Raw genomic sequence first — 27,086 nt, forward strand, 5'->3', positions numbered from 1 at the left:
GGTCTTTATTATAATCAACATGCAGAATACAGAAGAAAAAAACATTTTCAGCTCACAGATGAGTATCTACCACACAAGCGTTTCTATCCTCCCAAAACTCTTTACAATGTAAGAAGGTTATTAAGAAATTATTACAATTATTCAGTTGTTCATTCCATTTAGCAAAATGTCAAACAAATCTGTAGAAAAGAACCCCAAACACCAAAGACAACCCCGAATCTTACACAAATGACAGAGATACTTTATTTCATAACTAGCAAGCAACTACTAGAAAAGGGGAATTAACAGGAGCTGAATTATGCATGCATTTATGCAGTACACAAACAGAAATGCTATCAATCCTATAAATAACATTTGCAATGCTAATTCTACGCATTTCGGGTTTTGCATCTCACATGTTAGGTTCTATGCTGACAGATAGTTTGGTCTATGCACTTGCTAGTTATCTAAATAAGGTAAGAGTGTCATTTTTTTCCCCAGTGAGCTAAGGTCTGCGTATGCATGCTGTTTCAGAAGACTGTTCTTATTTCTATAAATACCTTTTTTAATGTACAGTAGATAATACAGTAGTTAATTTCCCAGGTGATGCCACTGTGGCCAAACATGCAATAGTCATCAACAGAGTAGTTCAATTTGTATCACCAGAACGAGCTAATTCTCTGAGCTAGTCTACTGTATGTAGTATTGTTTTGTGTACATGTTTGTTTGTGTATGTGTGTGCTTGTGCTTTTGGACATGTATACGTTTTATACAGTACTTAAATGTAGATATAGGATTCATACATGTATATGTAATTGTATGTATGTGTGCACGCAGTCCATTGTCAGGGGCTGAAGGTTCTTGTGGACTCATAATCTGACATGCACTTGGGTTTAATTCCTTTCGCGTTGTAGTAATCTACCACCTGGTTAGGGACTTCTGCCAAAACACTCTTAGCAAGGGCAGCAGGGGAGGCCTGGAAAAACAAACAGAGACACAAGAGGAGACAGGTCACTAATACGCCAGTAACACCATGCATGCCTGAGTCGAGGATGCTGCTGAGCTTGATGCTGCCAAAGGTTTAGACCAGTGAGACTGATGTGACCAGACAAGCTCATCTGAAAACCTCAAAACATCCCTCCTCACCTTTCTGTTCCGTTACACCCTGGCCTGGTTTATATTTACTGCATCCATGCTGTAAAACGGCCTAAGAGACAAGTGCATCACATCCTGTACAAAAGCACTCAGTAGGCTGCAACAATAACCAACTATGTACATTAGACCTTGCTAAGTACATCAGTGGAAAACAGTCCAGTTGTTCCGATGTTTTAATGTGATTTAATTACTTTTTTTTTAATTTGGGTGGGCTCACAAAAGTCTGTGGCAACTTTCTGAGAAGCACTTTAAAAATATGAGTGGAAATACATTTTCAAACAAAGCCAAATTCACTTACTTGACATTATTAATCTAATGTGAGCTGTCAGGATGCCTGCTGTAAAAGTCATGAAAGTCAAACCATTCCGTGACTGTCATCATCTTATTTTCTCCAAATTCAAAGTGAAGATTAGATGGGATGTTAGGTTATACGAAGGGATTTGGTGAGTAGTTCATGTCAGTTATGGACAGTGCTTTTAAATCTCTATTTGACCTTTTTACTTACTACTCAACATATACACTCTTAATTCCACTTCACTAGGTACATTGTGCTAGTACTGGGTTGAAACCCCATTTTTCCTTCAGAATTGCCTTAATTCTTAATGGCATGGACTCAACAATGTGCTGAAAACATTCTTCACACATTTTGATCTGTATTGACATGATAGCACAATCAGGTACTGCAGATTTGTGGGTTATACATTCATGATACAAATATCCTGTTGCACCACATCCCAAAGGTGCTCTACTGGAGACCAGGCAGGCTTTGGTATTTAAATGGTGCACAGTCGGTATTAAGTGTGCCAGTAAAATATCCCACACACCATTACACTAGCCTTAACCAATGATAGAGTGCGGGAGGGATCTAGTCTTTCATGTTGTTTACAGCAAATTCTGACCCTACCATCTGAATGCTTCAGGAGAAATCAAGGCTCATTAGACCAGGCAACACTTCAGCAGTCTTCTACTTACTAATTTTGGTGAGCCTATGTGAATTCTGCCATCAGTTTCCTGTTCTTAGCTAACAGGAGTAGCACCCAGTGCGGTCTTCTGCTACTGCAGCACATCTGCTTCATCATATTGTGCATTTAGATATGCTCCTCTGCAGTGTGAATTTCATCGTAGTTTCGTCAACAACTTTTTTTTTCTGATGAAACCAAGACAATAACTAAATAAAAAGTAATGCACAGCGACAAAAACCGTGATGAACTGTATTAACACTTTCGTCAATGAATAAAAACAAGATACAAATTTTCTGGAGAGATGAGATCCAATCAGAACTGATTAAGCTGTACAGAAAGATGGGAGGAGTTTGGAAGTGATCCAATCAGAAATAATCTCCCTGTGCAGTAAGATTAAACTCATACATTTACATCTGCTGCCGACAAACGGGTGGTACGGGGGGGGCTCCCTCCCATGCTCCCCGTTTTTTATGAAAACATGAGAAAATACCCACAGTTGGGTAGAAGAAAAGAGTGGATATATGGCATTTAATGTCAAGGAAAATAAGACGCTTTGTAAACCGTGTGGAGCAACTTTCAGAGTAAAAGCATGACAAACTTTTACACTTTATATTTTAGTCAATTGAATCCACTTTAGAGTTAGTCCACAATAATCTTATGATATTTAGTTGACTAAAACTAGACTAGGTCTATAAGAAAAATAGACTAAATTATGACTAAAACTAAATGACTTAGTATTCAAAAGAATATGATTAAAACTAAATCAAAATGAACACCGTTCTTCTGCAGACCTGTTCTGTAACGAGTGCTTATTTAAGTTACGTTCATCTCGGTTCAAAGCAATGTGGCTGTTCTGAATATTTTCTCTTTTTCAGACTATTGTCTGTAAACCCTAGAGATGGTTGTGCAAGAAAATCCCAGTAGATGAGCAGTTTCCAAAATACTCAGACCAGCCCGTCTGGCACCAACAACCATGCCAGGTTCAAAGTCACCTTTTTCCCCCCACATTCTGATGCTCAGTTTGAACTTCAGCAAGCTGTCTTGACCATGTTTACATGCGTAAATGCATTGGGTTGCTGCTATGTGATTGGCAGATTAGATATTCGTATTAACCAACAGTTAAATAGTTGTGTCTAATTAAGTGAATCCCTAAATAAATCCCTAAATTAAAAAGATTAAGAAGATGCTTAATAAAGAATGACAAGAGTAGATAGTTGATTAAGTCTTTTAAAAATGTGTAAAATCTAAAATAATCGTGTATGTTACTGAAGAAAGAATGAAAAGAAATCCTTATCCTTTCTTCCAGCACATGTATTAACACACATTGTTGCACACGAGCACACACACATACTGCCACAGCACTCACACTTCAGAATCCTCAAAGTCAGAGAGTCTGTCGTACTCCGTCTCACATAATTCCCTGAGACAATGCATCATCAAAGTGCTCCCACCCCAACCTCCTCACCCTTCCTCCTCCTCCTCTCATTTCCACCCTGCCTCATGCTCTCTCCTCTCTGCTGCTATCTACCTGTTATCCCCCACTCTGCCTGTCACCCAGCAGCTCCGTCCTGCTAATCCCCTCTGAAAAGAAACGACAGAGCAGAAAATCACCTCTCCACCTCTGTCACACACTCCCTCGCTCCCTTTTGTCTTTAGCTCCGGTCTCTTGCTGACCTCCTTCCAACACCAGCAGCACCACCACCACCACCCATGGGCTGTCTCACATCCTCCACTCTTCATCACCCTTCCTTCTCCTCTCAGTATGTCTCTCTCTGTCTTCATACGCGTTCGTGCGGCATGTTCCTACTCCTTCCTTCCTTCTATTACTGTGTAATTGTTTAATTTCCTGACTTGTCATAGATCAAACTCACCATAACGAACCCAGCCAAACACATCTGGTCAAAGGCAGGCAAAATTAATGCCACGACAGAGACACACGCAGGCGGCGCGGACACAAACACGCACACACAAACACACAGAGAGGGCCGATAGCCAATAGTTGATGAGTTCTGACGAGCAAACCGAGCACATTACGCCCACACGGTCACACTTTCAGTCCCTCGAATACTGTCATCATATCCCCCACACACAAGCCAGAAATTCAGAGTAATAATAAAATCCCAACACCTAACACCGAAATTGGTGCTCACAAATATATACACAACGTTTGTGTTCTTCTGATTGTGTTTTTGTTTTGTTTAGTCTTAAATTACATTTTATTATTGTGCAATTTTGTTACTTGTCATACTTTACCTATCACATTTTTCTCAGTTTACACTTGCCTTTCCATATTATATTACATAAAATATAATGTAATATGAGAATTTTATATCCCCTCACTTATTTAAACCACATAAAGTGGGAGAGACGTCTGATTTTATTTGAAAGTTACTGTTGCATTCTGCATGCTATTTGAGATTAATTGCCATTTACTGTATATTTGTTTTTGAGTCTCAAGTCTGTTTGGTCAGATCGAGTACAGCAATATAACAGAACTATGTTTGAATTCATTTTCATTGGAATGAAGTGGAAATGTTTATTAACTATAATTTATTCAGAAGGAGGCACAGCTGCTGAGGTTCTGAAGCTTGTCTTCATGTGGGGATAATTAGTGATCTCCCAAACAGTTTTTTTTTATTGCCCCAGTCGTGATCCAAATCTTTTAGTATTAATGTGTCTTGAGACCAATTCAGTACTTATATCTACTTTAAAAACATGCATATGTGGGTCAGTGACGTGACATGCATATTTCTGTGTCCCGCTGCATCATAAATAAATAAATATATAAATATCATAAATATATATATAATAAAATTATTTATTCAGTCCATGATTTGCAGTTTATTCTTAATATTTTTAAAGAAAATTAATAGAATTTATAAGAATAAATTAAGAAAATGTATTAACTAAAATAAAATTAAGTGACATTTCTTTCTGTTGACGTTTGTGACTGTTTTTAATCGAAACAATCCTGTGTTCGATGGAATGTGCCAGATTGTGTCACCCTGGGATTTGAGAACAATAAAACTGGATGGTCAAAACAGTTTTAATTCTCTCAACAGCAAACTTTTGGTAATTACACATGCTGAGCGGCACTGTAGCGTAGTGGTTAACACATTTACCTAACATGTGAACCCCTCCTTGTTCGACACCCAGAGGAGGTACAAATCCCTGGGAGGGTTAGGAAGAGAGGAAGGGCATCCAGTGTAAAAATGTGCCACATCAAATATGCGCATCCATCTGCTGTGGTGAGCCCTCGTAAGTAAGCGAGAAGTCAAAAGAAGATATTTATGTATTTGATTATTTCAACAGCTAAAAAGAAAATTCTGCCAGAATTTAAACAACATTTTTAAATCTTCTTAAAATACTTAATTTTGAGTTTTAGATAGCATATCATATATATATTATATTATATATTATTTAAATGCACTGAAAATGTATTGAACCCTAGAGTCTAGGGGCTGTATTCTGTCATCGGGTGACAGGGTGTACTTCCTGGACAGGTAGCACGGTCTGTTGCAGTGCAGTCAGAGACAAACAACCTACAACCAGTTTAGAATCACCAATTAGCCTAACCCCAGGCATGTATTTGAACTGTGGGAGGAAGCCCATGCTGATGTGAGGAGAATGTCTACAATCCACACAGAAAGGCCCCAGGATTCCAGCCCAGGACCTTCTTGCTGTGAGGTGAGCGCTAAACCGCTAAACATCGACGTGCCACCACTGAAATGTGTTTAAACTAAAAAGCTTTTATAGAATAAACTGTTACAAGTCATTAATTTAATACTGCATGTGACATGACTGACTCGTATACCTCCCAATGTAAAAAACAAAAGCAAAAACAAATAAAAAAACATCAGTGCTTTAAATAGGCCCTCTTCAAAGCAACTGTTTTGACTTGAAATAGTAGGGATACACAGGTGTTACTAATCACATTAAGGCTCTGTGCCTTAATACCACAAAACTACCATTAATCTCATTAGTGCTCCCCTGCTGTTTCTTTTTCTAAATGTCTGCTGTAAAAATAGCCCTATCATAATTAAGATCTTTTAGACACAAGGCATAAAAGTGAATGGGATTTGTGGATAACTGAATGTTGGAGTAGTACAGCTGGATATCCAGCTGAGTGACAGTTATAGCCTTTTTAGTAGTGATCAAAACTTCTTCCCTCCATGTCAGTACCCTCCTTAAATTTCCAATGCTTTAATGTTGCTAAGAAAGCTTTAAGGTGCTAAATCAGGGGCGTCAAACTCCAGTCCTCGAGGGTCGTTGTCCTCAAACTTTTACATGTGTCCCTGCTGCAACACACCTGAATAAAATTAGTAGTTCATTAGCAAGACTGCAGAACTTGACTGCATGCTGAGGTGGCAATTCAGCCATTTGATTCATGTTACATCAGCTCATGCGTGAATGAACATGGTGCAATAAAAATACTTTTAGCAGTACAATTTTCCAAACACTTACATTTACATACATGTATTTAAATCTACTTGACTAGGGTTGACTGCATGCCACCTCAGCATGGAGTCAAGTTGCCAATGACCTCCTAATTTTATTCAGGAGTGATGCAGCAGGGACACATGTAAAAGTTTCAGGACACCGGTCCTCGAGGACTGGAGTTTGACACCTGTGTGCTAAATTAACCAGTCAGAGCTTTTTGATCAAAAACCCTCCCAACCACCACCACTTACATGCTTGAAGTCCTTGAAAGGGACAAACTGGACGATGTCGCGGAGGACAGGCTCGCCCTTGGGCGAACGCAGAATCCCGTCATCGCCGTCCAGGATCTGCATGTCTGTGAAGTCTGCGTTGCCCACACCAACAATGATGACAGACATGGGCAGGTGAGAGGCGTGCACGATGGCCTCTCGCGTGTCGGCCATGTCGGTGATGACGCCGTCCGTCAGGATTAGCAGGATGAAGTATTCCTGGTGGGACATAGGTAAAGGAGGCGGGGGTGGGGGGAAGGAGGGGTATTTGTGGGTGGAAGGGGGAGAAATGAGGAATACATGTTCAATTAAATTTGTGTTTTAAAAATGGCTTCTTGTCAGGGGCTAATTTGAATAAAACTCATTTTAATCCACCAGAGAGCCAGAGAGAAGCAGTAGGCATTAAGTCAGAGAGGAATTTCTGCTCTAAAATTTATGACCAGAATTAAATTAATATCAATCGCTCCAAGTTCTTTTCAATTCATCTTTTTTCTTTTTTGATTCATCCTTTAAGTCCTTTTTGTCTTTTTATTACTATTTGTCTTTTGCTTCTCTCCATGTGTGCCAGTGCAAACATCAACAGACACAATAACAAGACCAAATGAGTTTGGTTTTTTTCTCCATCTTTCTCTCTCTCACCATGGCTTCTTTGGTGTGCATTTCCTCTGAGGCAGAGGAGGCCACTTTCTGAATGATTGGAGCGATGTTGGTGGGCCCGTACAGCTGGATCTTAGGGAGGCAATTTTGATAGGCCTCCACCACACCTTGGATCCCTGCAACACACGCACACACACACGTGGGTTGTTTTTGCTGCCATTTTTCTGTTTATTGCCTGACCCTGGAGAGCCAAAAGTTCTCATACTTGCAAAAGCATCTGCTAAGATGAATCAGAGTCTGTGTATGTGACCGCACTGTGAGGTGACCGAGCATTTTGTGCAAAATATTCCCGTATTATCCTCACAAACACAGGACGACACGTGCGCGCACACACACACACACACACGCGCTGTCACGGCGGGAACGTCAGCTATGTGGAGAGAGGAGCACAAAAGCCCATTTCACACATACAGATTAGTGTTGTTTTTCTCTGTGTCCGCGAGCCTGAAATACTTCCAGCAGCATAGTGACAAACCTCCCAGCTGCGTTTGCGTCCCTGTGTGTTCGAACGCATGCGTATGTCTGTGCATATTTGTGAGGAGCAAAAACAGGGGGAAAAAATCACGGAAAAATATAAAGGGAGGAATATGGGACTGACAGCAAGGGAGATATGAGAGGCATGCAGGGGACTGCTTTGGTTGTGCATGCGAATGTTTGCGCGAGCCTGAGTAAGCGAAGTAGTGTGTGTACGTCTCTGTGTCCGTGTTTGGGGAAGGAGAAGGGTGTGGGTAGCTCACCTGCACATTCAGGATTGTCCTCATCAAAGTTCACAGCAAAATCGTGTGAAACCTTCAGGCAGGGCAGAAAAGACAGGGCCTTTTTACTGCCACAACAAACCACTCACACTCAGCACGATGCATTCAGTCCAATTTACAGGTTGACAGATGTATTCTCCTTTCATGTTGATCAAAAGCAAGCTGAGCCTCCAAAAAGATCTCAAATCTAAATATAAATTCTCTAGACCCACCCCACCCACTCTGCCCTTTGCTTTTGCACACACGTGCATGCTCCCAAATGTCCTACCTTGAAGTCAGGGGGTATCAGAGCTCCAAATCCAAATGCAGGGAACATCTTATCACTGGAGAAAAAAAAAACAGACATATTTCATTGAAAAAAAGAAATATAAGGGAAAGAGAGAAGGGTAAAAATAATGGACAAAAGCTTTGTGAGGTTCATAAAGCAAATGAAGAGGGGGGTTTTTTCATGCTGACTTTTGTGGAAGGATTTGATTCTCAGAGGGAAAATCCAGAGTGTGTCTGTGTTTGGATGCATGCCCTTGTGTCAGCATTAGGTGGAACGATGATTGATGGAGTGGATTCTACCTGTCATAGTCTTGGCATATCTCTCCTACAGCCACCAGCGCTTTGAGGTACTCATTGGGCTGGTAGGGGTGGATGTAGTGGAGGGAGCAGCTGTTTCTGGGATCTCCATTGGATGCTGTAAAATCTATCGCCACCTGAGATGGAAACACGCACGCTCACACAGGATGGGCGGACACAAACAGGCACATTAATGTAAACATTAAAGAGATTACATGTGAGGGGACTTACTGTGAACTGAATCTGGCAGCCTCCCATGATGTAATCCAGGAAGGAATACATTTTAATAATCTGTCAGGAAAAAAAGAACCCATAATATTATTGATTTACTAGTTTACTAATACTATTTATTTACTTTTCTAGTAATTTCTCCATTGGATTTACCCATTTTTATTTATTCGTTTATTTATTTTCCATTTTTTTCCACCCATTTTCCAGTTATTTCTTTTGTTTGTTTGTTTGTTTTTTTAAATTATATTTAACAAGAAGCTTCTTATTAAAAGTATGTAATGGGCTCTTTTCCTATATTGGTGAATTGACAGCCTGATTATGACAGAAAGTGCTACCTACAGTCAGGTGATCACTACAGAAATTAGCTGGACATAATGCAGTCAGTGCTGTTAAATGGGAAAATAATTAAAAAATAAACAAATACATTTTATATACAAATATAGCAATTTCTCTGACATTTGTCTGTATAGTTACAGTACTGTGCAAAAGTCTGGAGCCACCTGTCAGTCATATATATTTTGTTTCAAGTAGCCAGACTTTCTTATGTGTTTCTCTCACACTTCTCCAGGCTTTTCAAAGAGGCATTAACAGTATCTGCATATGAACAGTATCTAAAATTACTGTCTTTAAAAAGTATGAAAAAATCCAGCAAAGACCTGACCCAGGACCCAAGAAATGCATCTGGCCCTGTAGTTGATCCATCCAGCGTTCACTTAGACCTCACCAGAAATGGTCTAAGTGGAAGGATCACTGCCAAGAAGCCAATCTTAAGGAAGCGAAATAGGGTGAAAAGGCTGAGGTGTGCCAAATTACAATAGAAGTAGATTGAAAATCAGTGGCAACAGGTTCAAGTGATGAATTCAAATTGTAAGGTTTTAGTTCAAGTAATCAGGCCAGGTGAGAGGTACAACAGTGAGTGTTTACAACCCTCTGTAAAACATGGAGGAGGCTCTGTCATGGCACTACATTCAGCCAGTGGTATCGAGAATCAAAATTCAAGGAATTATGAACACAGAAGAGTGCCATCAAAATATCTGATTGGTAACAGTTTTATTTTTCAGCATGACAATGATCCAAAACACACTGCTAATGCAGTAAAAGAATACCAGGATAGAAACACACAATAAAGCACCATCAGTCATGAACTGGCCTCCAGTGCCCGGACCTCAACATTACTGAAGCAGTGTGGGATCATCTTGACAGAGAACGGAATAAAAGGCAGTCAACATCCAAAGAAGAGCTTTGAAATGCCCTTCAAGAAGAAGAACAATTGCTATTTCTGAAGACTACTTAAAGAAATGACAAGAAAGCTTATCTAAGAGAGTTCAGGCTTTGTCAAATATTGAACTGCACAAACTCTGTTTTTGCTTTATATGTGCATTTCCACGTATATTTGCAAATTTCAATAAAGTGCTGCACACTTTTCCCGTTTTCCTAGCAAAATAAAATGTATTTATAGTCGGAAACACAATGATAATAAGGTTTGTGCATTTATCATTCTCTGTTTAATATAATTGTAAAAAATAGTGTATTTAGGTCTATGAATATTAATAGGAAAAAAGTAGCAATTAGAAGGCACACCTTTTTTTCACTGTTATCTGATGCTTTAAAAGTCAAACAATTAATCCCCCAAACAGTCAGTTGAGATTTAAATTAATAAAGAAAATAACCATTTGTTACACAAAAAGGAGGGAACGCAGACAGAAAAAGCTTTACCTCACCTTACAGTGGTTGAGAATGACAACGCCAGAGTTTCTGTAATTCTTCTTCTTCATCTGATATTTAGGGTTGATGCATTCCCATTGGATCTAGGCGCACACATACACACAAGTTATGCAGATGGTATCAAGGGAGTGCAGAAGGAATTTGCTTGACTCGTTATGTATTTGCTACATAATGATGCGAAGCTATTACAAAGGAGCTCTGCTTTTATTTAAATGAGGATTATTTAGGATATGTGAATAAAAGTGACAGAGATGCAAATGGGATCACAGTGCATAAATGAATTTATGGCCCTGAGTCAGTGAGTAAACATTACTTGTTTTGTTCCTCTCGTGTGAGCGTGTGCAGGAGCTTGAGCGTGCATTTTCTCACCTGTTTGCCCTCCTGCTCTACCCTCATCTCCTTAAACGTGGTATGAAACTCTCCGATGAAGTCATGTTTTCCATTGGAGTCCCAGTCCCAAACTGTGCACTGGAAGAGACACACACATGTTCACTCATTTAGAGCACAGCTGCAACACCGTTACCTAAACGAACACACACAGGCACTCGCAGGCATGCAGGGAAATGCCATGCTGAATGATTGATAAGGCGGTGTTGGTGGGGGGGCAACAGAGCGGTGAAATATTAATCTGAGGATGCTGAGAGGTACGCGGCTTAAGCTTGTGTGTGTGTTTTTTCGACATAATAGTTTGACTCGCTCTTAGGAGCTAGTAAGCAAGACAAATTGCCTCAATCAAGTGAGGGTCAGCGGGGCAAAGCTAAGCACATCATAAAGACACAGTCCTTTCATTTGAAAGGATGGCACAAGACTCTCATATGTAGGCTGTCCTGCAAAGTCACTACAATCAATGATATTCAAAAAGGTTTGTCAATAGAGACACATGTTAACACGGACTGAAAAAACTCGGGTCTTTTGTGAAGCTCTAATGCCTGTGAATGAGTCCTTCAGCGGTGCAGTTTTGTATTGTAACCTCCTTGCATGAGGTCACCCCAGCAACCAGCGATCAGAAGCAATCCAGCAATGCTTGATTAAAAACAATGACTCGCTGTAATCCCCTAATTTCCTGTCTCCCACTTAAGCTGTTCAGAGCCCGCACCTAAAGCGTGCGTGCATGTTTGTGTGTGATCGTTTGCGGACCGCATGCATGTTTGTGTTTGCGAAAGTAATTTGTGTGCACGAGGAAGCGAGCGCTCGCTTTTGCAGCCTTGCTTCCACTTCAAACTGCTGAGAGCTGTGCTAGAGAGTAATGAAAAAATTAAGAAGCTCTGTTCCATTCACTGAATACTAACTGTTTGACAAAGAGAGAGAGAGAGACCAGCGAAAGGACAGAAAGAAAAGTAAAGAGGTGGAGAAATGGGCTCCTTGCCGATTTCAAGTACAAAGGAAGAGACGGCGAGACACTGCAGAGGAGGGTTATGCATTTATGCATTGGTCAGTTAAGAGTCTGGTGAAAAGAAAGCACTTGTCTGAATAGAAATCTCTGCCCTGCCATTTCTCACTAAAGCTCTGACTGTTCGAAACAGGTAGCCCTGGAAACCATAGCCGACGGCGTGCGTGCGCGTGCGAGCCCTTTCTCCCGCTGTCAGGAGCCACGCAGAGTTAAGATACCTCTGAATATTTAATGAACAATCTCATGTTTATTCATGCCAAAGAATAACTGTTCGCTGCGAACGTGGCGGCCACTGCTTCCAAAAAGGCGAAGAGATCTCCTCTGACAAGTAAAGGCGAGAGTTTAAGATAACCACTGAGCTCTTTAACGCCCGTCTGACTTTTTAAATAACACAATGATATCATAAAAACGCCTGACCTGAACTTAACTCCTGGAACTGAAAAGAGAAAGGGACAAAGGTTGTACGTGCCGCTGTCCTTTGCATTAATGTCATGTTTTGTACGTAGGTGAAAAAGGGTAAAACTACCTTATTTATTGTCATTTTAAGTTTTTGTCTGCATTTATTGTATGAACGGCATTTCTTTTTTTATGTTTTAAATAAATAAAATGGGGGATGGTGATGATGCTGTGTGAGCACTCGGGTGCTACTTGGCTTCGGCCCTCTTAACGAGCCTTGCATTTCACTGGAGGAACTTAAATAGTTGCATGGCCACTATGATTGTTGCAGAAAAAATATTCCCAGACTCACCTTAAGCTCCCTGTCGTGGTCTCCACTGCAGAGTGTGTTTAAGGAAACTTTGAAGGATTTCCAAACTGGGCTCAGGTTGTTCATGACCGTCTGTGCACAATAAATACAAAGACAATTCACGCTTGTTGTTTATTTCCAAACTAAAACAGCTGCCTACATCTCCACGGATGTGCGAGCGCAGTTACCTCGGTTCTGTGCACAAGCGACTCGGTGCCGTCATCATTTATTCTAAAAATCTCCAGGAAAGGGTCTGACTTGCTGAAGAAATCCTTCAGAGAGAAAACATGCATGTGAGGCATTCCCTCAGAACTCCCTTTGATCACCATAAATCATTCGAACACTAACAGAATCATTATTTCACCCCCTTTAAACCCCCTTTCTTCTTTGTTTCTTCCACCTATCCCTTTCCTGTCCTCTCCAATTTATCCACCACTCCCATGCTTCCTTCCATCTTTTCCCCAGGGCACTACTTGTTTGGATTAGTCATCCATGTCCGTGTGTGTGTGTGTGTGTGTGTGTGTGTGTGTGTGTGTATGTGCGCACATGTGCCGGCTGGAAAATTAATATAGTTATCGGTGTGTGTGGTTGGGGTGGTGAGATAAAAGAGGGTTATTGGGAAAAAGGGTGCCCACCTATCTCAGCAGGCCTCCTTTAATACCAGCTTGTACTAGTGTGTATTGTGCGAGTTTCTTCATAATCAAGTCCCACAGCTCTGCCCACATACTTCTCCAAGCACACACACACACGAACACACCAACCAGGCAGCATGCACACACAGACCCACATCTTCAGTATTAATTACCCTCATATCTTAAGGAAAACCTCAACATTTCGGAGTATTTTTGAAAGTGCACAAACCTTATCGTCCAGCTTACGCGCACTGAATGAGAGTTCAACGTAATCGTCATTTCCAGACAATTCCTCAGCTGTCACCTATACAGCGGGGCAGAGAGTGAGGGTGGAGAGGGAAGGTTGGGAGGCAAAAGGAGACAGAGAGAGATCGACACGGAGATGTAAGAAGGAGGTGAGAGAAAATGAGATGGAAATGAGCTACAGCACAGATTGAACAGGCAACATCATCAAATTAATTATCTTCAGGGTGTCTGAGTGCACAGAGGTGGTGTGTGTGTGCGTGTCTATGTGTGTGTGTGTGTGATTTCTGCATGTGTAGGAGTGTTTAACGTGGTTTGGTTGACTTTGGACCTCGTGCCATACCATACCGTGATAGAAGACTTTCCAGCAGTGTTTCCCTGTTTGAGAAGAGCTTTAGTCAGTTTCCTCTGTGAAACAATCTGAAACAAAAAGAAAGGAAAAAATCACCTCAGATGTTCCAGCCTCCGCTTAGAGTTTGCGTCTGTCTGGAGAATACAAGTCAAATATTCACTCTACTTCTGACTTGAGTCTCTAAAAGCTGCTGAAACATCTGACTTTTTAGCTGGCTGGCATTTATATTCTGCCTTTCCACTCGCTTTACACTATAACCCACATTTTCCAATTTTCACACACACCCATACAGTTTGATTTATTACACATACGCACTCAGATGCCAATGAATGTACCAGGGGCAATTTGGGACGCATCCACATGGGGACTGGAGGAGCTGGGGATCAAGCCAGCAAGCTTCTGATTATTGGATGACTTTCTCTACCTCCTGAACCACAGCTGCCCCATTTGGCACTAATATTAATAAACTGTCAATGCATTGTGCATTAACTATTTTATTTTGTTCATAGGGTTCACAAGGTTGTGCCACCATGTTGCTCCCCTTAAACCATAGTTATCAACTTAATCTGGCTATTTCTTATAAATCTAGCCCTAAAAAATAACCTCACTGCTCAGGATCTCAGAGCATTTAAGAACGGGAGCAAAGTGACATCGAGCAAACCTCCAGGGTGTCGGGATGATTCAAAACAGAACCAACATCTGGTGCAATAAATTAATATCTTTAAAAAATTAAAAGAAGTAACAAGATGAAAACATGAAACTATGGTAATATGAATAGTATTCATGATTAAAATATTAAAAGGTGGCAAAAGACATACTGTGGACCTGGGGTGACTGACTTTGCCAGCCAGTTCTGGAGCCTCCTGGGTGATGCTCTGTCGCCGCTTCACTGCAAGTCGCAGTGATTGCTGCTTGCACTCTCCCCGACCAATTTATCCTTATTGTTATTTGCTGTGGTGAAGATGGCGATGATGGTGGTCGTAATACCAGCAGAAAATCTTATAGTAGTGTTATTTTGTCAAGGACTTTCAAAGGTACCACAATTTCTCCCTTTTTCTACTTCAGCTGCACTTCATAGTCTCTTTCATAGCCTGACAACGTGCTACACAGGCAGCCAAGTGCATGCACACTCACGATGATGTGTCAAACACAGCAACCGACTAACACACAGCCCCTTCCTGCTACAGCTAAGGCATTTGTACACGTACATGCACGCGCATTAGAAAATATCTACATCCCCAACTTAGAATTTCCTTTGTATCAAGAAAGCTTATTGTGTGTTCCCGGTGCGAGTAGACCAAGTAGTCTGTCTGTGTTGCTGACAAAGAAGGTTCACATAGATCCTGGCAGATCCTATCTCCATGTCAGGGATAACAGATGATTATAAGTAATCACTGACGTGACCAATCTGGTGCCGGCATGAAGCTGTTAATAAACTCAGAGGGAAGACTGCTTCGCAGCTGGAAACAACAAACAAAACTTCAGCTCGTGTTTTTGTCAAACCCCAGAACCCCAGACTTCCTCTGAATTGTTGATAAAAAGTAAATTATATTTTAGGCATGCAGGTGAGTACTGCACCTAATATAATAGGCACTGCACTTACATCAAATACCCTGATGCACAAATACACACAGGCACTGTTGTAGATATTAATGGAGGTACAGTGTGTATAGACGTATAGACCGGTATGACATATAATGCATTAAATCAGGTGGACAACCTACTGCAATCACACTGTCACTGCATGCTAATGCCACAACTAAAGAAACCATCCACGCCTGTGTGACACCTACACTGCATTTGTGTGCAATGCCGGTGTGTCCAGGGAAAATTATTGGCATGCACTCAGATGTTTGGTCTTATCCTTAGACACCATTACCTGGCACTACTGAGGCATTTAATAATTAGAATCTCATTCATTGTCCTTATTTATTCATTGCTTCCGTTTCCCTACAACGTGCTGTCAGGGTTGCTTTTTTTGTTTTGTTTTGTTTTTTGCTCTGCCAATAAAGCAGAAAAAAACAACATTGATTGTAACAGAATTAAGTCTTACAGCAGGTATAAGTGCTTACATGCAACATGTCAATATCTGTTACAATATTACTGATGCAATGCATCTGCAACAAGCGTTTGCTCTAGCAACTATTCAGGGCTTCTATCGTACACAGAAAAAGGAAAATGATCACACTATTGCTACAAATGATATGATGTAAGATAAACATAACCTGTATTTTTTCAAATACAGTTATTAACAGAGTTATAATATGATTATATAAACAATAGCTTCCAAACAACCTCTCTAAGAAGCTTTCACACCCTTAAGTCAGTGTTATACATCATCCAGCTCTATGCTGTCTCTGATGAGTAGTAAAAAGTAAACACTTCCTTTAACCGCAGACCTGACATTAAAGATAAGGGAAACACTGGGCTGCACATCCTATTTCCTTTCATTCAATATTACATTAGATAGCAATTCCCTCAAATGCACTTATTCAAATTGTTAATGAGTAGTAGTGCAATAACAATTTTCTTTTAAATGCTCCTGGATATTGAGTGAAGAATGCAAATAAACCAAATCTTTAAATATTGATTACAACTTCTTCATTAAAAGAGGCACAAACCCATTAAGTGAATAACAAGGCTATATCGTTTAGCACAAGCACATATAAAGGCTTTGAAAACAGTTCAGGCACCCTCAGGGCTTTTTATCAGAAGCACTCATGGACAGAGAAAGCATGTTAATGCAGACAGTGCATCAACTGAACTCAGGCTGAAAGCTGACATCCTTCCACAACTGAAGTTGTTTTTTAGTCATTGAAACCTAATACTGTGTAGGTCTCCCTCGTGTGGCATGCATACAGCACCTCTAAGGATGGCCTGCGGCATCTGGCGCTAAAATGCAGGCAGGGTATCTCTAGCGCCATGCAGGTTGTGTGCTGAGTTTGACCTCCATATATATCCCATGGTTGCCCGATTGGATTGGGATCTGGGGAGTTTTGGATGCCAGGTCAATGTCTAAGGCTCTTTGTTTCGTTCCTTTAACCGTTTCTAAGCAGGTTTTGTGGTGCGTTTGGGGCAATTATCCTTCTGGGGGGAAGAAGTGCTGCTGACACTGTGGGCGTCCTTGGTCTAAAATAATAATCTTATTTAGTTACACTCACATAAATGCCAAGGCCTGAGGTTTCTTGAGAAAAAAATAGCCTTGTTACGATATCATCAGTATAATTTACGTCACCTGCTGGTGGTTTTAACGGAGTAGCTGACTGAGCATACTCAAGTAGACGATTCTTATCCGAGGAAGATTTGTATGCTTTTCACTGCACCTACTGTTTGCGATGCACACGGTAAATCCAGTTCGGAGGTTACGAGCGCATTTCTGTCATGCTTTCACCTCACATCACACACATTTCTGATTGTTTCTGAACTCCTCTCACATTCACTGACCTACCTCACACTCTTTAATTTTCAATTAATTTAAGCTTGACTTATAGGAGCTATGTGTTATTTTTGTTTAACTTCCATCTGGGTGAGAGTAGGAATAACAGTTTGTAAAGTATTGTGACTGTTTCACTTATGTTTGCACTCATCAGTCACACCTCTTTTCCCAATCGACTTGCTTGCTTCATGCATGCTCTCCCTTTAGAGTGCACAATCCAATCAAGACGCTCACTGACCTGTCCTAAGGTACACTCCATGGCTCCCAAGAAGTCAGCATCACGGAGGCCATTGTTGCCGGAGCTGATGTCGTGAAGTTCAAAGCGGAGCCTCTGGACCTCCTCAAAGTAATAATCCACCAAGAAAATCTTGGAGAAAACCGGGCCGCTGCTGCTGCGAATGACCTCTGTGCGGTCCACCTGCAAACACACACAAACAGCTTCACAACACTATGTTTAAAGCATCTGTGGCACCTAATAGAACAAAGCTTAAAGTAGAGAAAGCAACAGTGAGTTTTACTTCTGGTGGTTCCAAATGTCTTAAAAACAGAAAACTTGGTATTTCCGTTTGTTTCAGAAACATCATCATGGACTGCAATCATTCCTGTAAAAATCACTGCAGCCCACCAGAGTGATTATTGTGAAAATCACACAGATGCTTGGCAAATGTTTGCCACAGCAAGAATCCAGAGGGCTACATAAATTATAAAAGAGCTGGTAAATAGAAAAAGAAAGAAAAAATAGAAAAATACTTCCCCTGTTAAAAAAAAATCAGTTATTTATCATTTTATTAGGTCATCATTATCTATCACGATAAACAATAAATAGCAACTCTGTAACCACTATTTACGGATTTTTATATTTGTTGTACCCCTTTTTACAGATTCGGTTATATAAGTACTTGTTTATTCAAACAGCAGAATCTGAATTGATGAACTCTTCGTAACCTTTAGCAATATCACTGAGATCTTTTATGTGCATTGGTGAAAAAAGAAAACCAATATCAAGACGTTCGGCAAAACCTGATTATTCTTCTTCACGTGGACACTGGATTCAAGCTTTCACGAAATTTCATTAAAGAACATCATTTATGGTTCTTCTGAAAAAGCAGTTTCATAACACTGTGCTTTTTACTACAGGCAGTCTGACTTTAAATGGATTTTTTATGCTCTTTCCAAAGTGAACTAAAGTATGAAAATTGTACATCAGAAACACTGCCGCTGAGCATTGATTGCGAACCTCAACAGACTTTTCAGAATTGCGGCAATAACCACAAATAGCCATTACCACATTGTTTACACTTATCAACTTGAGAACTGCGGCTATTGATTTTTCGTGATGACTAAAAATCACCCGAGCTGTTTGATTACACAGAGATTTGACTGCAGCTGTAACATTGATCTCACATTTTCATCCCTCTGACTGCTCAAAGGATTAGGAAGCAAAAAGAAAAGTATGTTGCGACGTTGTCAACAAAACCTATCTAACACTAGCAGCAATGACTGGCTCCCTTTTATGGCTGATAACCCTCTGGCACGCGAACGCACGCAAACACAGACAAAAGTGAAGAGCGCACCAGCAGGCTCGACAGACACACAAATGCTGGCCTTTTCCTGATGCTTTTCTCAATATGCTGGCAACTCATTAAAGCATCGAGAGACATGAATACATAAACACACAAACACACACTCACCCAGCGGCCTAAACACGCTCTCTCACAACAATTATCCAATTAAGACACTCTGGATCTGATGGGCAGTGATAACACTGGCCCATTCCCACACTTCTGCAAAAGGGGCTTACTGTAACGCATACACTCACTCATGAAGACACAGACGCGCAGGCATGGCACAAAAACGCAGCACTGTGCCGTACAAAAGCTTTTTGTGGCGTCTCCAAAGGAGGAATAATGATGCACTACTTTCAGAGCACTCAATCTTGGAAAATGGAAAGGAAAGTGGTGTATATGTGTGTGTGTGTGTGTGGGAGTGCAGCTTCCGTGTCGCTGACAGTTTGTGCAAACGAGTTCCACGTGTGAATTTACATACGTAAACGTACATCTGCTGAGTGGGACAGTGTAGCACCAAATGTGGAAGGATCTGCACGAATGCGTGGGTGTGTGTAGCTACATATTTAAAAGGAACACTGTTCACTCCATATACTGTATGTCTGTCCATCCCAAAGGCAGAGGAAAGAAAACTAAAAATAACCAAAGATCCTCTTTTTTGCAACATTGTCCTGATTCCTCATCTCAACGCTGATGTCGCCGCTTGTGAGTCTTCAGCATGTCTTTGGCTTCAGTAGAAATGCTTTGTGTGTGAGTATGAGATGGCATTTGAAAGGCTTGAAAAGCATCTGAGTCGTGGAGGGGAAAAAAAAACACTTTAAAGCATAAAGTTAAACAATGCTTCTTTTTCTTACTGTAAAAGAAACGAGCAAAACTGCCCATAATTTCAGGAACAAGTAGTCCTTCAGGATGGCACATACGTGTATGCCAGTTTTCCTGCATTTCCCGGCACAATCTCAAGAGAGTGGAGGCGATAACAGGAGACAGACGATTGGACGAGGAGTGCTGAAAAGGGCTGTCCAGCTGCACAGTGCTGGGCTGTGAGCAGAAATTCACCCCACCCTCAAGTAGTCTGTTTCTGACAGTTTGGCCAGAAACATCCACGAGTACCTGACTGGAGGTCATTTTGTAGGGCTCTGGCAGCGCTCCTCATGGTCCTCCATGCACAAAGGTTAGATTTATGCCCTTGTACAGCTCTGGCCAGCTCTCCTCATGTAACAGCCTGTCTCCTGCTATCTCCTCCTCACTCTTGAGACTGTGCTGAGGGATGAACTTAAATGTGCCATCCTGGAGGAGATGGACTATAAAACTAGCTAAAACTCAGTCAGGAAGAATAACAAGGGAGCAATAGTCTGTGGCCACCTTCTGCTACATTTGGGGATGGTCTTCTTGTTGTGTCTCCAACAGGTGCAAACCTGTTGTCATTTTCATTTACACTGAAGCATGTAAAATGGTTTTAATGTTTTAATGGTTTATGTTTCCCAGAATTTTCTTGTACTTTAATAATGGAGAGTTCCATTAATTTTTTTTAGCAGTACACAAATAGTAGGCTATTTGTGCTACAGTTTGATCAAATTGTATGATTGTAAAACTACATGCAGAATCGTTTATTTAATTGGCAAGACTTGCTGAGACTTTTGGACAGTTTACATGTTTTAATCTGTGCAGCTTTCTGTCAATGTTCATTTTTTCCGTTGCTGTCATCATAGTTTGCCTCATTTTTGTACACTTCAATCCAATCATATGTGTATAGGGCCGAATCACAGCAACAGTTGCCTCAAGGTGCTTTTATTTTGTAAGATAAAGACCCTACATTAATACAACATATGTTTCCTCTCACATTACATGTATTTTACAATGACTGTAAAACCTGTGCTCTTGTCATCTGCGTTCATTTTGTCAACAAGAAGTCAGTTATTCTCGGAAAAATAAAATTTTCTATCAGTGGCCCTTCAATGTCAAAATACGTGAAAATATTTTTAAAAATCAGGCAGTTAGGAAATGTGAAGGTGAGAAAAAGACACCTCTTAAGGCCACCGTCATCCTGACAAAATATCTAAACTTCTCACCGCCTTGCTTTCCACATTGTCAAAAGAACTTTTTTATTTTGGTAGCGATGACTCATTCACTGACACAAAAGCCTCATTTCGATACATGAATTAAAGGCTGTGGGTGAGTTACAGTGTCATGGTCCTCCAGTCCTCCTCTGCGTCTCCACTGTTTCTCCCCTTTGTTCTCTCTCTCTCTCTGTTTGTGTGCTTGCTCCTCTGTGTGTGAGTGTGTTTACCTGCCTTACAGGGGCGGGATCCTCCTGGATCATCTAGCAATCAGCTGTTTGCTATTTAAGCTGTGACCTGACAATCAGTCTTCGCCTGAGCGTTATAATGGCAGTAGTTTCCATGTGGCCTTGCTGTAAGTCTCTGTTTCACTTTACTTGCCGAAGCTTTAATGTGTCTCTTCTTAGGATGGCCTTGGATTCACGGAAACCTTCTTCCATTTGATTTTTTTGATTGGACTTTTGAACTGAGCACTTCAAACAGACTTTGTATGTAACATTAGCTGCACCAACACTGGAAATAAACTCAATGAACTTTCATTCCAGAGTCCTACGTTTGAGTCCGGCCAGACAAACCATGACATACGCCTTTTAAAGGTTAATTACGTTGCTCCATGTATGAGCTGTTTTGGGAAATGCTGCAAAAAATGTGCTTTAAGATTATACTTTCAATTCCTAGATGACAGAAATATTTGGATAGATAAATAAACTCTTTAACCCAGCCGACAATAGTCATGCTTTGTGGTGACCTCTTTGACGATTAACATCCATAATTTATAAGAACCAAACATAACTCTCAGTTTAGTAGGAGGAAGGTTAGCGACACAATCACAGCTCTGCATGATAGCTCGGGTCCTTGATTACACGCAATCATTTAGTCAAACATGAATTCAATTACATGCTTGAGTAATTTCAAGTGCTGTCTGCGGAGAAATTCATAAGGAATTGTTTGCCACAGAACCTGAAAAGATGATGAATGCACTTGAGCCCCACAGTCACACACATCAGGTCATGGGCAAAGTGTGTAGAGCAGAGTGTGACACGGCTTTTACTGAAAATGAAAAATGTGTCAAGTGTGTATTAGAAGCAAAAGAAAATATTACAGAGACCAAAGTTAAAGTATTTGTGAAAGTGTTCAAGCCCAAATATAGAGGTCACAATGTTATATTACTAGGTGAATAACACTGGGCTGTTCAATCATCTCTGTGGACCCCCACGACAAGAGTAAAAGGAAAATAATCCACCAAAGCAATAGTTGAAATAGCAATCTAATTTATAACAGAACAACAATGAGATATGAAACTGCGCCTACGTACAGACTCGTACAGACTCTCAGACACCTGCAGCTCTTATCAGAGTGTCTTACCCTGGGTAGAATCAGCATCACGAGAGAGGACACTTCAGAATAATAAACACTCCACAGATGGCTCCGCCTGACCATTAAACCTCTATTTTCTGGCTATCAAACATTTACACGGCGCACCTCTCACCCCTCCTCCCACCCAATTACTGTACCTCAAACCACTGGCCGTGTGACTGCATCTTCAGCACCACACACGGGTCAGGTTTGGAAAGGGCGTCACGATCCGAGATCCCCCGGCAGGCCACTCTCAGCTCCACTTTGGTCAGGCACGGAGAGCTGATGAAGCCCAGCGTGGCCTCTGCAGACTCATAGATGTTACTCATGCTGAACGCGCAATCACACACTGAAATGAAAGAGAAAGAGAAGAAAAGATGGGGTTGATTTGTACTTTGTAACTAGATAGATAGATAGATAGATAGATAGATAGATAGATAGATAGATAGATAGATAGATAGATAGATAGATAGATAGATAGATAGATAGATAGATAGATAGATAGATAGATAGATAGATAGATAGATAGATAGATAGATAGATAGATAGATAGGAAAAAATCACATGCACTGCAGTACATTATCACTGTTGTTTTGCCTTGACATGAGCAGATGCAGTGGCCCTGACTAAGCAAACAGCTCTCAAACTGTTCAAGGTCAGGGACTCTAAACCTCTGAATTACAGGCAAGGTCCACAAATGCACACAAATGCACATGTATTGTGTAGCATTAACACACATTTGCACGGCAGTCCATTTACAAGTGTTAATGCAAATATACAATATAATGTATGTATGTATGTATGTATGCATAATGCTGAGGAACACAAGGAAGCACATGCATGCAAACAAACTGGTGTGCACGCTCACAGGAATACAGTGAGCTTTGCTGAGTAACCAGAATATATTGCCGGGTTTCTCCTCAGGTTTCCGCCGCGTGTATAATGTTCACATCCCTAAATAGAATATTGTCAAGTATCTAATTACTGTGACAAAGAGATTTTTTGAAAACTTTTTTTGCCATAGTCATGTGAAACGAACCATTCATAATGAATCACGTCTTATAGTTACACTCTGCAAGAATGTGACACATCATTACGACAAAAAAAGAAAGAAAAAAAATGCCCAAATATATCTGCCACCTTCCATTTAGTCAAGGTGAGTTATTCTATTCCAACACCAGCAATGATCGGAATAATATTTAACATGTTCAAAGGGATAACTCTACGCATCAATCAACCACCCACATGAGCGTTTTGTTTAAAGTTACTCTCAGGACTGTGTGGGTTCTGCAGACTCGATTTGCCACTCCTTATTAGTGTGTTGAACCTGTTTGAGGAATTACACCTTTAAAGTTCTTAAAGTACAAGCTTGTAAAGTCAAAATTAGTAAGGCTTGATTTGGCATGTCACATATATCCACACTGGCATTTATGTGTCCTGTTTGAGATGCACTTTCTTACTTTCTACATAAGATAATGCGGAAAAAGATGCTCGGGATAAGTGCTTTGACTCCATTGGTTGAAATGCCAATACTGTCTCTGGCACAAGAAGCAGAATAAACAGCTGTACTCAGTAGTTTATGAAATACACTGCTGGAAAGTTAATAAATGACAACCATCTCATCTTTCAAATACACCTAACCTGCAGTACTGTATGTGTACTGGGATATGGTGGGCTTTACTCCCCTGCATTTCTTCACCCATTTCCACCATTTCCGAGTCTTTAAAGGAGTACTTCAACATATTGGGAACTAATTGCTTTCCTGTCAATAGTCCGATGAGAGGATCAATACCACTCTTTTAAGCTACAACCAGGGCAGGTCAACCTTGGCTTAGCAATGAAGCAATGAAGCTCCCATTATATCATCTTTGTTAAGCCCACACATTATATAGGGATATACAGTAGGAGGGCAACTTTTTTATAGAAACTGTTTCCAAAAATCTTGAATAATTCTTGATATACATATATACATATATATAACAGAATAGCAAGCATATTGAAAATGCAAAGCAGCAATATAAGCTCTTTATTCAAAAGTTACAGCAGCTGATGTTGGTTGTAAAGCTAACACTTATTTATAATAAGCTTTAGATTTATGAGTGTTATATTGGAAACACTGCATCACATGCATAATTAATCACATGAAAATGTATGGATCCAGCTTCACAGCCTGTAATGTGCATAAAGCTTTAGGGTGAACCCTTGGGCAGCCTCGGTCCACTTAGTCCAAACTAAAGGATAACCACAGGTCTGATGCGGTAGATGATACAAACTGCATATTAATGGAGTGGTCTAGTAGTGTCGTCCTTGGGGAGTGAAGCTGTTGGAATTGGGTCTGACTCTGACCTGAATGTCTCTCTCTCTTTCCTTCGTTTCTTCCATAATTCATGTTCCATGTGTGTGGTGCTGATTATTTTTAGCTGAGCACAGCGAATGGGCTGTATACAGACAAATGGACGGAGGAGAGAGCCAAAGGGCAGGTGTGTGACTTACAACAGACCCGTGAGTGAGTGACGTGTAGTTAGCTGTACATGCCTACGTGTATGTATAACGGCCTGATAATGTGTGTGTGTGTGTGTGTGTGTGTGTGTGTGTGTGTGTGTGTGTGTGTGTGTGTGTGTGTGTGTGTGTGTGTGTGTGTGTGTGTGTGTGTGTGTGTGTGTGCGTGTGTGTGTGTGCGTGCGTGCATGCGGGAGGGGGAAAGAGCAGATGTCTCTCTGTTCCGGTTGACAGCAGATGACACTGATAGTGAAGTGTGGATGTGGAAGACTTCTCCAGCAAGATCTACTGTATGAGGGCGGCGTGCAGAATCTGCCTCACTTGTCACATGCGTTGCACATATCCAGAGGTGACAGCAAATTTTCATATCACACTTCACCACAAGATCTTTCAGTATGGCTTCGATGATTTGCCATCTTGTTTACAGCGATATTAAGGTAACACAGAGTGATACAAGTGTTTTTGTCAAGAGGGTTTATGTGTTACAGAGCCCACTTTGAATACAGTAATAATTTTTCATGTTTGTTCTAATAAAGAATTTGAAACTTGTTTCAAATATTTAACAGAAAGCACATGAGCAAAAATGACCTAACTTATAGCAGCCTTTTTCTGCATATACAGTAACATCATTAGAGCTCGCGCCTTGATGACTCTTGACTCTGTGCATGTAGCCGCTCACCACAAATGCACATGTGTACAGTGACTGTGACTGATGTGGCATCAATGATTCAGTCACAGAAAGGTCCCTGACACTCAAGTGCTGTAATTGCTCCGTTACGTATCGATTATCAAGCAAAGGGAGTAACAGCCACTGCACAAGCAGCACAACCTAAAGAGGCATGTGGCATGTTATGCAACCAATTAAAGACCATCAGCCACTGGAGGTGAAGGGGACATTTTCAACTAAAAGCTGGCTGGGACTGGGAAAAGCTATAGTCTAGTGAAGATTTCTGGTGCTGCAAACTTGCAGTGTTATTAGAGCCGGCAGAGAAGGAGGATAGGGAGAGTGAGGGAGACAGAGGTTGTGAGAAGGGGGGAGGATTAGAGGGATGGAGTGAGGGAAATAACTATGGTGAGGCAGGCAAGTGAGAAAGAATGAAGCAGAGGGAAGAGAGGAAAATTGAGAGGGACCGGGGAATGAGATGGATCTTTTCCTCTCACAGAGGTTATCTTCTCTTATAGCACACCAGGAGAATACAATTAAAGCAGTGGCTTATAAGTGAAGGCTGCACCGTGGTTTCCACTATTTCAAAGAGAGAATACCCCAACTCCCTTTTTTTAGAATAACAATTGTGTTAAAAAATTAATAGTATTTGTAGGTTTATTAGTTTCTCCCTGGGTTGTTTCATTCTTCAGAACAATTCATGCACCCACAAAGTCCCGCAAGCTGTTCATGTTCTCCTCTTTCTATATTACCACACGCATCGTATATGTCACTTGCAGGACAATACAGAAAAATATTCGGGGGCGGATATTTGTAACACACACCACCCGTGAGTGAGACATTAACCACCTGGGTGCTCCAGCAAAGAGAGAAAACTCACCTCACCGACCTGAAGAAAAGATCCGTGCGGAGCAGGAGAACTTCACCGCCGTTTACTTGACAATCACGAATACCTCACAGCCTCCGGACCCATCTCACTGTCTTTATCTATAATGTTCTCTCCCTCACACCACCTCCTTCTCTATCCCCCTACACTGCAGAGCTCGACCGGTTGGCCGCTGACAGTCAGCGCTGATTCCCAGTTCCCACAGTTCGAGCTCGGTAAGGAGGCGCTCCGTCCGCCTGGCTTTACTCTAGGTGAAAGATGGGGAGGAGGAGGACGGTGCGCCACTTAACAGGAGTTTGTAATCCGTTGGCTCCATCGGGGGCCACTGAGAGAGCGCCGTGCCCGGGGATCTGCGGCTTTCTACTGCAGTGTGTCGGCGCCATCTTACGGTTGCTGTGATGAACTGCCGCACTCGTGAACCGCATGCACGGTTCTCAGCTCTGATGCGCCTCGCTGGTTTTGTAATAGGCGGTGACCACACACCTGAGACCGCTTGGCAGTCGAAGGTTCACTCTGAGCCCAGC

The 27,086-nt window shown here is 41.2% G+C and overlaps 1 protein-coding gene across 2 annotated transcripts; it reads right to left on the reverse strand.

Moving 5' to 3' along the window:
- On the reverse strand, nt 1-26,852 carry cpne4b (copine IVb). 2 transcript variants are annotated; one of them, XM_039605226.1, is made up of 16 exons: nt 26,566-26,852; nt 22,672-22,862; nt 17,774-17,953; nt 14,096-14,167; nt 13,734-13,808; nt 13,061-13,144; nt 12,876-12,965; nt 11,107-11,205; nt 10,734-10,820; nt 9,013-9,072; nt 8,785-8,918; nt 8,486-8,540; nt 8,200-8,251; nt 7,445-7,578; nt 6,788-7,024; nt 1-955 (listed from the first exon to the last, which is right to left on the reverse strand). In XM_039605226.1, exons 2-16 carry the CDS (start codon nt 22,840-22,842, stop codon nt 824-826), a joined length of 1,662 nt encoding a protein of 553 aa, XP_039461160.1. In that variant the 5' UTR covers nt 22,843-22,862; nt 26,566-26,852; the 3' UTR covers nt 1-823. The 2 variants fall into 2 exon arrangements, with proteins under 2 accessions (XP_039461160.1, XP_031585301.1); XM_031729441.2 differs by having other exon boundaries at nt 26,557-26,852.
- Nucleotides 26,853-27,086: the final 234 nt, after the last annotated feature.

Source organism: Oreochromis aureus, linkage group 22 (assembly GCF_013358895.1).
Source record: "Oreochromis aureus strain Israel breed Guangdong linkage group 22, ZZ_aureus, whole genome shotgun sequence".
NCBI classification, from domain to species: domain Eukaryota; kingdom Metazoa; phylum Chordata; class Actinopteri; order Cichliformes; family Cichlidae; genus Oreochromis; species Oreochromis aureus.

Coding starts and splice junctions, on each gene's coding strand:
- cpne4b (XM_039605226.1), bottom strand. CDS start 22,842: ATGAGTAACATCTATGAGTCTGCAGAGGCCACGCTGGGCTTCATCAGC. Junction 13,145..13,733: donor CGCGTAAGCTGGACGATAAG/GTTTGTGCACTT, acceptor TTCTCTCTGAAG/GATTTCTTCAGCAAGTCAGA. Junction 11,206..12,875: donor ACCACGACAGGGAGCTTAAG/GTGAGTCTGGGA, acceptor TGTCTCTTCCAG/TGCACAGTTTGGGACTGGGA.